The following is a 15193-nucleotide window of genomic DNA, read 5'->3' on the forward strand; positions in this document are numbered from 1 at the left end:
AACAAACTGAACAGGTTGTGGACGATCACTCGGTCAGGCGAAATAGACGGTATTAATACGTGTCCAGTTTTAGTTCATTCATGTACATTTGTAAGAGTTTGTGAAACTTTTACCTTATAATATTTTTATTATTATTAAAATAATTAAATCACAAAACAAATACTCTTACACTGTGTACAAGTTAGTACAGAATTATAGCTATAAAGTGAAGGCATACGAAAGGAATATTTTTCTACAGTTATCCCTAGTAACAGGTGACAGGCTAGAGAAAACGCAATTCTTCCGACACTTCTACAAACCGTTTGGTAAACATCTCGTATATATTTGTATAAATTTTTATACTGTGGGTGCATGTATCATGTTTGTGTGTTACATAATGTGTTTCTTATATAATTTTGAAAAAAATATCATAGATAGATTAAGGGAAATGTCTATATTAACGTAATATGCGACATTAATGCGCCCAAGAGATTATTATTATTACTATTATTATTACTATTATTATTATTATTATTATTATTATTATTATTATTATTATTGCATCAAGAGTAGAGAGACTCTTAGTGATTTTAATGTGTACCTACATGCCAGCACAGTGTGTAAGTTTATTTAGGTACAGGTGTACACAAGTTTAATTATCAAGTACAATACATATAAAATATAAAATAACTTTAAAACACTTGAAATTTTGGAAAGTTTCCAGACATAATAAGGAGATGTGCTCAGGGAGAATGTAAACAAACTCGGTGGGCCGCTGTGACCGTATTAGAAAGACAGGTGGGGGGAGCCGGATAGCGAGTTTTGGTCATAATTTGAAATGTCCGTATTAGCGGAACGCCGTAAAGCAAAACGCCGTAAAGCGGGGCCCTCCTGTATATTAGTAATGTTCTATTATATATTTACAAGTGTACAAGAACTTACTCCCTGTTCAGTGCATCCACACTTACTACTGTGCAATCTACATCTACAGGACCTTAAATTCCAATATTAACCTTGACCTAAAACGCTTTCTTGATAGTTGTGACAGAACCCACAGGCACAACACCAGACACAAACATCTCTATGACATTCCCCGTGTCCGACTAAACCTTTACAAAAATTCAATGTATGTCAAAGGCCCTAAAATCTGGAACACCCTACCTGAAAATTCCAAAACTGCAGACACATTCATCACCTTCAAAACTACCATCAGAAAACATCTTATCTCCCTGATACACCCTGTCAACTAATAATACGAATACCACCTGGTGGTTCACACTTACACTCACTCACCCATTTGACCATAAACAGAAATATCAATCTCAATCTCAAAATAATGAATCTTAACTAGTCAAAAGTTGGCCTGTGATACTCCAATACTGAAACTATGTATAGTGCCAAAACAAAAGCATTCACATTGCTAAACTCACAACTAGTATTTAGTCACTTAGCCATAATACCAAGTCATCTCATAATTCTGTAACATTTTAAACCTAAGATTTAATATAAGTCTGCCCGAAATGCCTAGCCATGCTAGGCGTTCTAGTGGTACACTCTGTAATTATTATTTTACTACATGTAAACCACACAATAACCAAATTCTGTAAACTCAGCATTGTAATACTTATAGAGAATAAAGTTTGAATTTGAATTGAATTTGATGACTGACAAAGCACTTTGTCTCGGAAACTGCGGAGTCAGTAGCTAGCTTGCGTCGCCACTCACTCAGTCTTGGCTGGTGTCTCATGCCACCAATACCTATTGACCATATGGTACACGGTATATGTTACAGGGTACCATATGGTACATTGTACTATATGGTAAAGGGTACCATGCAGTACAGGATAACATATGGTGCAGGGTACCATATGGTACAAGGTACCATATGGTACAGGGTACCATATGGTACAGGGTACCATATTGTACAGGGTACCATATGGTGCAGGGTACAATATGGTGCAGGGTACCATATGGTGCAGGGTACAATATGGTACAGGGTACCATATGGTACAGGGTACCATATGGTACAGATACAGGGATAACTATAGAAATAAGTCACCCTGACTTTTTTTGCGTTATCCTAGGATTTTATACATATGCTACTATGTATGATAATCTATGTAATTGTATTTCAGTACACCTGAATAAACTTACTCAAGTTCATGTGGCATCATAAGTAAGTTTATTTAGTTATACACAAATTAAGTTACATAGAATATCATACTTAGCAGCATATGTTTGGAGAACCTAGGATAACCCAAAAAAGTCAGACAGATTTATTTCCATTAGGGTCCCTGTACCCTGTACCATATGGTACAATGTACTATACATACATTGTACCATATGGTACCATATACCATTGTACCATATGATACCTTTGCATGACATGGCACCATTGTACCATATGGTACCATTGTACCATATGGCACAATGGTACCATATGGTTCAAAACCATAGAATTTGTCTTCAGCTCCACTTCCATCAGTCTTAGAACTGTAAGTTGTGAAGAGGAGAGTCAGAATTCGCCCGGAGAGTGAGTGGGGAGTGAGAGCATCTTGCCGCCAGGCACTATGAACAAAGTTACTTTGCCGGCATTCCCACAATGCCATGTGGGCGTCCAGATTTTTTCTATGGTGTGCACACTGACCACCCAGACCTACCAGCCTTCTCATGCTAAATTTGACGGCGTTAGAATTTTGGCGTAGATCTACAGTTTGGACCCTGAACGTAAAGCCGTAGATCTACGGGACGGACCCTAAAAGGGTTAAAGAGGTGCCAGAAACAGACCTCTCTGGACAGTTTTTTTGTGTGACGGGTCAAGTGACTCTTAAGCTGGTCCTAGTGCCATTAAAAGACAAGGAAGGGAAGTAACCCCAGAGAGGGACTTGATACCTAAAGTTCTTATGGAGGGGGAATTCCCCTTCCAACTAATAACCTCTCTTCCTCCCTCTCCAACAACTTCTCCACATCCTAGATTGTTTGTGATCTCTGTTTTGTTAGCATATTTACCCCTTTCGCAACATTAGCTTCCTTGATTTTTGCTTTCTTCGCCAGGATGGAACTGATTCTTGTCAACTTCCCAAACATCCTGGCAAGCTTGGCCACATGTATGCCACTTTTATATTTTGCTACAAGTTCTTTCTAGAATTCTATCATGTTTATCACCTTCTTTACCAAAGGGCTGGCACTCTGAACTTTCTTTGGCCCCATGGTGGCTTATTTCACAGTCGCAATCAATAAACAAGCACAAAAAACAATGGATGAATGCACGGAGTATTGCTAACTCAACAAGAGACAGAGGCAGACCGAGTCTGGTACACGTGAGAAGCGGCATCCCAGGTGGGTGGACACATCTGATACAGACGATTTCCAAGCGGATGTGCGAAACCCAGGAGAAATTTTCGCCCAAAAAAATGCTCGAGATCCGAATTGTACGATTTCCGCCTCGGACGAAAACCATGAGTCCACTGAAGAAGTCTACTGTGCAAACAAAATGTTTCAACAATAAAGATACCCAACTGTTGCATGTGTTTTACTTATCAACTTGTTTGTATTTTATACCATTTAGAAAATCCCAGGGTGAAATATGAAGACAGTGTATGGTATTCCAGGAACTTTAGGAATCTACAGAAAAAAATATGGATAATTTCACAAGCAGTGGCAGCATCATAATCTTATTATTTTTAATAAAACATTATTTTATTTTCACTTAATGTGAGCATAGATGTAAAATAAATTTTGTCAAAATGCTCACCTAAACCACTTAGCTTAATGATATACATGAATTTATGCCACAGACAGAACTTGAACATTAACCAGAAATGGTTATTAAAAAAGTTTAAGTACACTTCCCTTAGGTAACATTACAAAAGTCTTCATACAGCAGCCTAAATCAATTATACAAATTAGCCAATGAATAAAAGCAATAAACATACCTACCACTGTATAGCAGTAATTTTTGGTGACACCAGTCACTAAAGGTAAGATGATGTGCAACTTTTGTGTGGAGAACCTTCCAACTCACAGTGAACTGCTTGGCTAAATACTGTATAGCAGAAGGGCTTTCTTGCAGCCTGCATGCATGAGGTAGAATACATTTCATAGGCTTTCTTCATTGTAATATTCAATGATGGTTTATAATTCCCAGATATGGCATAATCATTACCTTGCCACTGTACTAGCTGTTTAATCTGATTCCTCATAAAAGTGGAATCCTCTGGAGGAGTTTTAGCATGTGGAGAATTCTTACCTCGTTTATCTTCAGGAACATCTGTTGGATTAATTGCTTTATGATTCACTGCCCGAGATAATCTACCATTGGATATCTGAAGTACAGAACAAAATAAAATTTTACAAACTTTTTTCTTTATTCCTTCAAAGTTAGGCAAAAAATATATTCTAGTGTGCACACGACGTGAGACTGCTTTCTGGGAGGTTTTTGCAATTGTGCCCTTGATCTCTATATGATCCCAAAGAAACTTAGTTTGAAGATTCCATGTACCCAATGCCCAGTACTGCCTAAATAAAATTTCTTGTTGTTCAACTGGCATAAACTCATGACATTTATTATTACAACAGGTATACTGTGGTAAAAATTCCTTTCCCCAAACAATTTTTCCTGATGAAGCCACATAACTCTTTCCTTCATTACGAAGCTGTTTACGCAGGTTATGAATGCTCAACTTTCCAGCATGGTTTTGTCTCGAAGGGTTATTATTTGCACTCTGCGGAGTGCTTTGATAATATGTAGTGTTTGATAATTGACCCTCAGTCACTTTTGATATCTTGTGTCCTTTGGTCATCCTAAGACATGTTGTTCCCTTGGAATGTGCCTCCTTATAGCCGACAGATGTAGGGTCTGCAGATAATTTACAGCTTCCTTGAAATGACTGTTTTTTGTCAGTCTGCACAATACATGAATAGTTGTCTATTTTATTTTCTTGTAGTTCAGGTGGTGAAGAGACATTAAAAAATTCTTCTTTTCTACTTCTTGGTAATAACTTCCTAAATACTTTAATACTGACTATGGGTTTTCTGGTCTCTATACAAAACTGTTTATACACAGCATGGGTTTTCTTAATAGTTACTCCCTGAAGAACAGAACTCTTGGCCTTTTTTTCCTGATAAACTTGATTATGAGGTAAGGAGCGAATATATAGTTTGGCTATATGAATAGCAGCTTCTGATGTCTTGTTGGCAGGAGTGTTAAGACCTCTCTTATCTTTTGGCTCCTCATTAGGACCAGCAACTAATTTTTTATTAAGTGTATAATTTATTCTCCCATTTGATATTTGTAGTACAGACATAAACATTTTTTTGCAAACTTTGCTTTTATTTTGTAAATTGGGCAAGTAAAACTGCCTGGTGTGAACTCGTCTGGAAGTTGAATTTGTAGTTTTCCTTACAGCCTTTACAATGTTAATATACTCCCATAGGAATTTAGTCTGTTTATTCCAATCCCCCATATTCCAAAACTCAGAAAATATTCTTTTCTGATTATCAGAGCTAAAATTTTGAAAACATTTAAAACTGCAACACTGCATTACTTGTTTATATATTTTGCCCTTAACTTCTTTGCCATTCTGCATAATATATGCTTTGCCAAGATTTTTCATTTTTTTCCTCAAGTTTTTCTTCCAGTGTTCACTGTTTTTGCAAAGTTGCTCATTATCATGAGATTTGCTTTGCATAGTCACTTCACTGTAAGAACACGGTACACTCTTCACTTTATTCTTTAATGAATAAAGGGATGCACTTGTGCTTAATGCAGCCATGCCCAATCTATTAACCTGAGAAACATTTGCAGCAGAGTCAATACTCACAGTCTGTGTGGTACACAATGAAGCCGGTGGCATACTGGAAGTCTGATATAAACACGAAGAAGTTATTTCTTGATCTTTATGTACAGAATGGTATTCCAATGGCATTGTCTGAGGTGAGTGAAGACTGTGGGTAAAAGGTGAATCATTAATACCAGTACGAAGCAATTTTGTTGGGCACGGTATTGGATATTCCAGTTCAGTGGGAGGAAGAGATGGACTGTAGTGAATTACATCCAACTGAGTATGTGATGAATCATAAGGTTCTTCATCATGTGCCTCAACTCTGTCTTCATCCAGGGCACTGTTCACACCTGCCAAGATATATCTTAATTAGATTTTAGGTTCTTGAGACTTGTTATAATAGTTCTTGATTCTGTAAAGCTTCTCTCTCTCTTTATATATATATATACAGTAGGGCCCCACTTATACAGCAGGTTACGTTCCAGGCTACTTCCGGAAAACGGACACCATTTGTTTCCACTTATAAATGTCAGATATTAAGTTTACACTAGCAATAGAACTAGGCATTAAAAACAATAAAAAGTAAAATATACACACAGTACACTCATTACTAATCTCAAAATATTTGTAGTCTTAATGTAGGTGAGAAGTGAGTAGTGTTTATTGTAAGAAGTCAGGTGTGGTAGGTATGGTAGCCAGCCAGGCCACCCCGCCCCCCCCCCCACTCACACATAATATACCACGACATTTAAAGCGCCCTAGAGTGATAAAAAGCATATAGTGTACACTCATTACTTACCTTAAAATATTTGTAGTCTTAATGGTCTTAATATAGAGTGCAAGGTGAATAGAATTTATTTATAGAAAGTCAGCTGTGATAGGTATGGTAGCCCATCTGGCCACCCCACCCACATATAATATACAAGGCATTTAAAGTGCCCTAGAATGATAAAATGCATATACAGTACACTCATTACTTACCTTAAAATATTTGTACTCTTAATGTAGTGTGAGAGGTGAGTAAACGAGATAAAAATAAATAAACGACAGAGAGAGATTAAGTAAATGAGAGAGGACAGAGCAGCAATGTAAACAGATGAACACAGCTAATGGGTTGATACACATTCATTTCCATATTTGTAAAGCTTATATCATAATACAAGCACTTTACATTGTGTACAAGTTGTCTCCACATTGGTATAGTAGAATAAAGAGCAACACTCCCATTCTCATGTAACACACCATTTTTAAAAGGAATAACGCTCTGAGCGAAGGCATATGAAAGGAATGATTTTTTACAGTTGCCCCTAGTAATACTATTGTGCACACATTTTCTTTGGTGTTGTACTAGAGAAAACGTTATTCTTTCCAACACTCCAACAACACGGCTTTAAAAACATCTTATATTTATGCTAATTTATTCTACTGTGGGTGTACATATCATGTTTATATGTTATATGTTTATATGTTTATACGTTACTGCCAATTTCTGTTTTCGTTAAATTTTTCATCGATATTTTGGTTCCGTTTTCGTCGATGGTAAGGAACCTGTCCAGTGCCCAGCGCGCAGACAAAGCCACCTCCCTCACGCATTCTCAGGCAGCGTCGCATTGTTTCTTGATGAGTGAACATATCCTGCCAGGTCATATGAAACATTTCGTAATAATCCATTGTTTTTGGCACTTGTTTATTATGTGTGACTGCTAAACAAGCCACCATGGCCCAAAAGAAAGCTCCTAGTGCCAGTCCTTTGGTAGAAAAAGTGAGGAACACCGAAAAAATGAAAAAAGAAATTGTTCAAAAATATGATAATGGCATACGCATTGCTGAACTCAGCAGGATGTATGGGAAGACGCCATCAACGATCAGCTCCAGTGTGGCAAAGAGAAATCATGGAAGCTGATGTTGCAAAAGGGGCGAATGTGATAACCAAAAAGAGATACCAAACAAGTGAAGAAGTGGAGAAATTGTTGTTGGTGTGGATCAGAGAGAAAGAGTTAGCAGGAGATAGTGTTGTGCAGTCAATAATTTGTGAAAAGGCAAGGCAGTTGTATGGTGATCTCCTAAAGAAACTGCCTGAAACGAGCGCTGATGTTGGTGAATTTAAGGCCAGCAAAGGCTGGTTCAAAAAATTCAAGAAGCGAAGTGGCATACACAGTGTTGTAAGGCATGGTGAGGGTGCCATTTCTGACAAACAAGCAGCTGAAAAATTTGTGCAGGAATTCAAAGGTTATGTAGAGGTTGAAAAATTCCAACCCTAACAAGTGTTCAATTGTGACAAAACAGGCCTGTTTTGGAAGAAAATGCCTGGAGTTTACCTGGAGAGAGTTCCGGGGGTCAACGCCCCCGCAGCTCTGTCTGTGACCAGGCCTCCTGGTGGATCAGAGCCTGATCAACCAGGCTGTTACTGCTGGCTGCACGCAAACCAACATACGAGCCACAGCCCGGCTGGTCAGGAACAGACTTTAGGTGCTTGTCCAGTGCCAGCTTGAAGACTGCCAGGGGTCTGTTGGTAATCCCCCTTATGTATGCTGGGAGGCAGTTGAACAGTCTCGGGCCCCTGACACTTATTGTATGGTCTCTTAACGTGCTAGTGACACCCCTGCTTTTCATTGGGGGGATGTTGCATCGTCTGCCAAGTCTTTTGCTTTCGTAGTGAGTGATTTTCGTGTGCAAGTTCGGTACTAGTCCCTCTAGGATTTTCCAGGTGTATATAATCATGTATCTCTCCCGCCTGTGTTCCAGGGAATACAGGTTCAGGAACCTCAAGCGCTCCCAGTAATTTAGGCGTTTTATCTCCGCTATGCGCGCCGTGAAGGTTCTCTGTACATTTTCTAGGTCAGCAATTTCACCTGCCTTGAAAGGTGCTGTTAGTGTGCAGCAATATTCCAGCCTAGATAAAAACAAGTGGCCTGAAGAGTGTCATCATGGGCTTGGCATCCCTAGTTTTGAAGGTTCTCATTATCCATCCTGTCATTTTTCTAGCAGATGCGATTGATACAATGTTATGATCCTTGAAGGTGAGATCCTCCAACATGATCACTCTCAGGTCTTAGACGTTGGTGTTTCGCTCTATTTTGTGGCCAGAATTTTTGTACTCTGATGAAGATTTAATTTCCTCGTGTTTACCATATCTGAGTAATTGAAATATCTCATCGTTGAACTTCATATTGTTTTCTGCAGAGGACCTATGTCACACAGGAGGAAAAGGCACTCCCAGGACACAAGCCTATGAAAGACAGGCTAACTCTCTTGTTGTGTGGTAATGCTAGTGGGGATTTCCAAGTGAAGCCTTCACTGGTGTATCAATCTGAAAATCTCAGAGTGTTTAAGAAAAACAGTGTTGTCAAGAGTAAATTGTGTGTGATGTGGAAGGCTAACAGTAGGGCATGGGTCATTAGGGAAATTTTCCTGGAATGGTTCAATGAAGTGTTTGGCTCGAGTGTGAAGAAATACCTCCTGGATAATAAATTGCCACTCCAGTGCATCCTTTTAATGGACAATACTCCTGCTCATCCTCCAGACTTGGAAGACCAACTGTCTAAGGAATTCAGTTTTGTAACAGTGAAGTTCTTGCCTCCTAACATCACTCCTCTCATCCAGCCCATAGACCAGCAGATCATTGCAAACCTCAAAAAACTGTACACCAAAGCAATGATTTAAAGGTGCTTTGACATAACCTCGGACTCTGAATTGACCCTAAGAGAGTTCTGAAAGAATCACTTCAGTATCTTCCACTGCATAAGCCTTATAGATATGGCTTGTCAGGGAGTGACTTCCAGGACGATGAACTCTGCTTGGGTAAAACTGTGGCCAGCTTGTGTTCAAAAGAATTTTGAAGGGTTTGAGGCTGACCCTGTCGACCCTACACCTGTTGTGCAATCAACTGTGGCATCGGGGAATTCCATGGGGTAGGATGTGAGTGGCGAGGATGTGGAAGAGTTGGTGGAGGACCACAATCAAGAGCTAACCACTGATGAGCTGCAAGAGCTTCATCTGCAACAGCAACAGACCATAGCTCAGAAAATTGCTTCAGAGGAGGAGGAGGAAGAGAGATGGAAGAAGATGCCTTCTTCAAAGATTAAGGAGATTTGTGCAATGTGGACTAAAGTGCATTCATTTGTGGAGGAACATCACCCTGACCATTTTAGGCAAATCTTAAAGAGATGCCAGAAACAGACCTATCTGGACCAATTTTTGGTGTGACAGGGCTCCAGTGACTCTCAAGCTGGTCCTAGTGGCATTAACCTCTTGACTGTCGCAACCCCCAATCCTGAGGTGTCCTCCTGGTGTCTCAAAATTTCCAAAAAAAAAAAAAAAAAAAAAAAAAAAAAAAAAAAAAAAAAAAAAAAAAAACAAAAAAGCAATCGTATGAAATGATAATCTTTTCCCAATTGTAATGACACCAAAAAAAAAAAAAAACGTAATTTGATGGAAAACTGACAGAACTACGCTCTTGCGAAGTTAGCAACCTAAGCGATATTTACAAATCGGCGATTTTGCCCACTTTGAGCCCTATTTTCGGCTAATTCCACTGTTCCAGTCGACCTAACTCATAGCTATTTCTTTAGAACTCCATTTTTCTATCAATTGAGTACAAGAAACTGCCCATTTACCAATTTCAACTACCCAATAACGTGGTCAGAAATTTGCAATTTGGCCAATTTCACGAAAATTAAAAAATATGACAATTTCAAAATAAGGTCCAGAATGAACAATGCAGACATTCTTTGTTCATTTTCTTTGTTCATTAGTCACATCTCCAGGCCCCTCTGATATTACTCTTGCTTTCTATTTTGAATTTTTATTCAAACAAAAAATAGAAGATTTACTGTTATGCAGACTACTGCAATACTGTAATAATTGTGCAAATAATGTCAACCCATTCATGACTGCATATTAGAATGGCTAGTTGGACATTTATTGGACAATGACATAATTTGTTCACTTTTGAACATCGGCAAAAATCAAACATTTCCCCTACTTTGAGCTCCATTTCCAGGTTCTTTTTATAAAAAAAACAATCAAAATTACCTCTATTTCTATAATATGTTTTCCATTTTATCAAATGAGACCAAGAAAACGAGAATACAACCATAAATACTATACGAAAATGGACCGCAAAGTCGCCATTTTAATTAAAAAAAAAAAACAGAGTTTTTTTTTCTCGTTATGCACCGAGTGCTCCAGGATTTTTTTATATGGTGCACACTGACCACTCAGACCCATTCTCTTACATGTGGGCCTACCAGCTTTCTCCTGCTTGATTTGAAACCGCTAGAATTTGAGTATATATACGTCAAACACGGTACCTCGTAAGACATATATACGACCAAAACAGTCAAAGGGTTAATAAACAAAGGAAGAAAGTGACCCCAGATAAGGACTTGGTACCTAGTGTCCTAATGGAGGGGTATTCCCCTTCCAAAGAATAACCTCTTTCCTCTCTGTCTTCCATCCATCAACAACAGCCATCAATAAAGGTAAGTGTTATGTTGAATATTCATTCTTTTATGCATGTAAATCTATCTTTAAGGTAAAAAAAAAATACTTTCTTTTAACCCTTTCAGGGTCCAAGGCCAAAATCTGAAGTGGTGCGCCCCAGTGTCCAAGAAATTTTGGAAAAAAAAAAAAAAAAAAAAAAAAAAAAAAAAAAACAATCTTACAGAATTAAAGATAATATTTTTGTGAAGGTAATAAAAAAAAAATTCTGATCAGTACTTACCGAGATACAGCGGCGGGAAGTTGACCCAATATGACCGGGTGGCAGCAACATCGGTGACTTCCGCAAAATCACATTTTTTTGTTTTACGTTTTTTATACTTTTTTCTTTTTTTTCTAATTTTTTTCTTTTTCTAGTAACATTTGTGGCCTGTGAGACGAATATAATGTATATTGTATAAGTGTACACTCATTGTATTCAACACAATAACTGCACTAATTTGTTTATCATTATATTGCTTACAAAACTTGTTTACAAGTTCATTGTTAACAAAATTATGAAAATATTAGTGCGGTTGTGTGGAATACAATGGTACCATATAGTACCATATGGTACAATGGTGCCATAGAATGCAATGGTACCATATAGTACAATTGTACATATGGAACAATGGTACCTTATAGTACAATATGGTACAATGGCTCATGATACATTGATACCATATGATACAATGGTACCATATGGTAGAATATGGTACAATGGTACCATTTGGTACAATGGTACCATATGATACAATGGTACCATTTGGTACAATGGTACCATATGATACAATGGTACCATATGGTGCAATGGTACCTTACAGTACCATATGGTGCAATAGTACTATATGGTACCATATGGTGCAATGGTACCATATGGTACATTGTACCATACAGTACAATGATACCATATGGTTCATTGTACCATATGGTACTACAGTGGACCCCCGGTTAACGATTTTAATCCGTGCAAGAGGGGTAATTGTTATGCGAAATAATCGTTATGTGAATGAATTTTCCCCATAAGAAATAATGGAAATAAAATAATTAATCCGTGCAAGACACCCAAAAGTATGAAAAAAAATTTTTTTTACCACATGAAATATTAATTTTAATACACACAAACTGAAAAAGGCATGCACAATTACATGACACTTACTTTTATTGAAGATCTGGTGATGATTGATGGGATGGGAGGAGGGGAGAGCATTATCTTCTTACTGTTTAGAAGGGGAATCCCCTTCCATTAGGACTTGAGGTAGCAAGTCCTTTTCTGGGGTTACTTCCCTTCTTCTTTTAATGCCACTAGGGCCAGCTTCAGAGTCACTGGACTTCTTTCGCACAAGATATCTGTCCATAGTGGCCTGTACCTCTCGTTCCTTTATCACTTCCCTAAAGTGTTTCACAACATTGTCAGTGTACAGGTTGCCAACACGGCTTGCAATAGCTGTGTGAGGGTGATTTTCATCCATGAAGGTTTGCACTTCAAGCCACTTTGCACAGATTTCCTTTATCTTTGTAGTAGGCAACTTCTTCAATTTCTCTCTCCCCTCCTCTGAACCAGTTTCCCCAGGTCTGGCCTCTTGCTCTTGAAGTTGATCTATCAGCTCATCAGTGGTTAGTTCTTCATTGTCCTCCTCCACCAACTCTTCCACATCCTCCCCACTAACCTCCAACCCCAAGGACTTTCCCAATGCCACAATGGATTCCTCAACTGGCATAATCCTCTCAGGGTTAGCCTCAAACCCTTCAAAATCCCTTTTGTCTACACATTCTGGCCACAGTTTCTTCCAAGCAGAGTTCAAGGTCCTCTTAGTCACTTCCTCCCAAGCCTTACCTATAAGGTTTACACAATTGAGGATATTAAAGTGATCTCTCCAAAACTCTCTTAGAGTCAGTTGAGTTTCTGAGGTCATTACAAAGCACCTTTCAAACAGAGCTTTTGTGTACAGTTTCTTGAAGTTGGAAATAACCTGCTGGTCCATGGGCTGCAGGAGAGGAGTGGTATTAGGAGGCAAAAACTTCACCTTAATGAAGCTCATGTCCCCATAAAGTCGCTCTGCCACATCTGTAGGATGACCAGGGGCATTGTCTAACACCAGGAGGCACTTAAGTTCTAATTTCTTTTCAGTTAGGTAATCTTTCACATTGGGGGCAAATGCATGGTGTAACCAGTTATAGAAAAATTCCCTAGTGACCCATGCCTTACTGTTTGCCCTCCACAGCACACACAAATTATCCTTGAGGACATTCTTTTGCCTGAACGCTCTGGGAGTTTCAGAGTGATACACTAATAAAGGCTTCACTTTGCAATCACCAGTAGCATTGGCACACATGAGAAGAGTAAGCCTGTCTTTCATAGGCTTATGTCCTGGGAGTGCCTTTTCCTCCTGAGTAATGTAGGTCCTGCTTGGCATTTTCTTCCAGAACAGGCCTGTTTCATCACAATTAAACACTTGTTCAGGTTTCAGTCCTTCAGTTTCTATGTACTCCTTGAATTCCTGCACATATTTTTCAGCCGCTTTGTGGTCCGAACTGGCAGCCTCACCATGCCTTATCACACTATGGATGCCACTACGCTTCTTAAATCTCTCAAACCAACCTTTGCTGGCCTTAAATTCACTCACATCATCACTAGTTGCAGGCATTTTTTTAATTAAATCCTCATGCAACTTCCTAGCCTTTTCACATATGATCGCTTGAGAGACGCTATCTCCTGCTAGCTGTTTTTCATTTATCCACACCAATAAGAGTCTCTCAACATCTTCCATCACTTGCGATCTTTGTTTCGAAAACACAGTTAAACCTTTGGCAAGAACAGCTTCCTTGATTGTCTTTTTGGTGCCCACAATAGTAGCGATGGTTGATTGGGGTTTCTTGTACAACTTGACTAGGTCGGCGATACGCACTCCACTTTCATACTTATCAATGATCTCTTTCTTCATTTCAATGGGAATTCTTACCCTTATTGGTGTACGGTTGGCACTAGAAGCTTTCTTGGGGCCCATGGTCACTTATTTTCCAGAAACAGCACCGAAAACACTGTAATAATACGAAATATTCCGAGTGTATGCTTGGATGTTACCGCGGAGGCTGGCTGGTAAACAATGGCACGGGCGGCACATGTGAGGCTGGCTGAGGGCGCACATTGGACGCGTCTCGGACGAAAATCGGTGAGCGGGTTTTTAATCGGTATGCGCGGCAAAAATTTTGCGATTAAAGTAAGCGGTATGCGAAATAATCGCTATGTGATGCCATCGTTATGCGGGGGTCCACTGTATATGGTACTGTTGTATTCAACACAATAAACACACTAATATTTTCATCATTATTTTGTTTACAATAATTGTTTACAACAAAAATAAGCAAAAATGTTATATATTAGTAATATTCTATTATATATTTACAAATGTACAGGAACTCGACATGTTCCTTGAGGTGGATGACAAAGTGTGTTGTCTGGGAAACTGTAGAGTGAGTAGCTAGCTTGCGTCGCCACTCAATCAGTCTTGGCTGGTGTCTCGTGCCGCCAACACCTATTGACCATATGGTACATGGTATCATATGTTACAGGGTACCATATGGTACATTGTACTATATGGTATAGGGTGCCATGCAGTACAGGATAACATATGGTGCAGGGTACCATATGGTGCAGGGTACCATATGGTACAGGGTACCATATGGTACAGGGTACCATATGGCACAGGGTACCATATGGCACAGGGTACCATATGGCAGAGGGTACCATATGGCACAGGGTACCATATGGTACAGGGTACCATACAGTACAGGACACCATATGGTACAGATACAGGGATCCCTATGGAAATAAGTCACCCTGACTTTTTGGGTTATCCTAGGATTTTATACATATGGTGCTATGTATGATAATCTATGTAACTGTATTTCTGTACACCTGAATAAACTTACTCAAGCGCATGTGGCAT

The 15193-nt window shown here is 38.9% G+C and overlaps 1 protein-coding gene across 7 annotated transcripts in view; it reads right to left on the reverse strand.

Moving 5' to 3' along the window:
- LOC128686617 (deoxyribonuclease TATDN1) overlaps window positions 1-15193 on the reverse strand; it is a 192546-nt gene that overhangs the window by 155657 nt on the left and 21696 nt on the right. For 3 of the 7 annotated variants that reach the window (XM_053773569.2, XM_053773568.2, XM_070084272.1), the window contains exon 1: window positions 4229-5789. The exons of the other annotated variants lie outside the window; for them this stretch is intronic. In XM_053773569.2, the coding sequence (XP_053629544.2) occupies window positions 4229-5753 (1525 nt within the window). In that variant the 5' untranslated portion in view covers window positions 5754-5789. Of the gene's footprint in view, window positions 1-4228; window positions 5790-15193 lie in introns of those variants that run through there. 7 annotated transcript variants of the gene reach the window in all.

This window comes from Cherax quadricarinatus, chromosome 12, assembly GCF_038502225.1.
Source record: "Cherax quadricarinatus isolate ZL_2023a chromosome 12, ASM3850222v1, whole genome shotgun sequence".
In the NCBI taxonomy this organism is placed as follows: Eukaryota; Metazoa; Arthropoda; class Malacostraca; order Decapoda; family Parastacidae; genus Cherax; species Cherax quadricarinatus.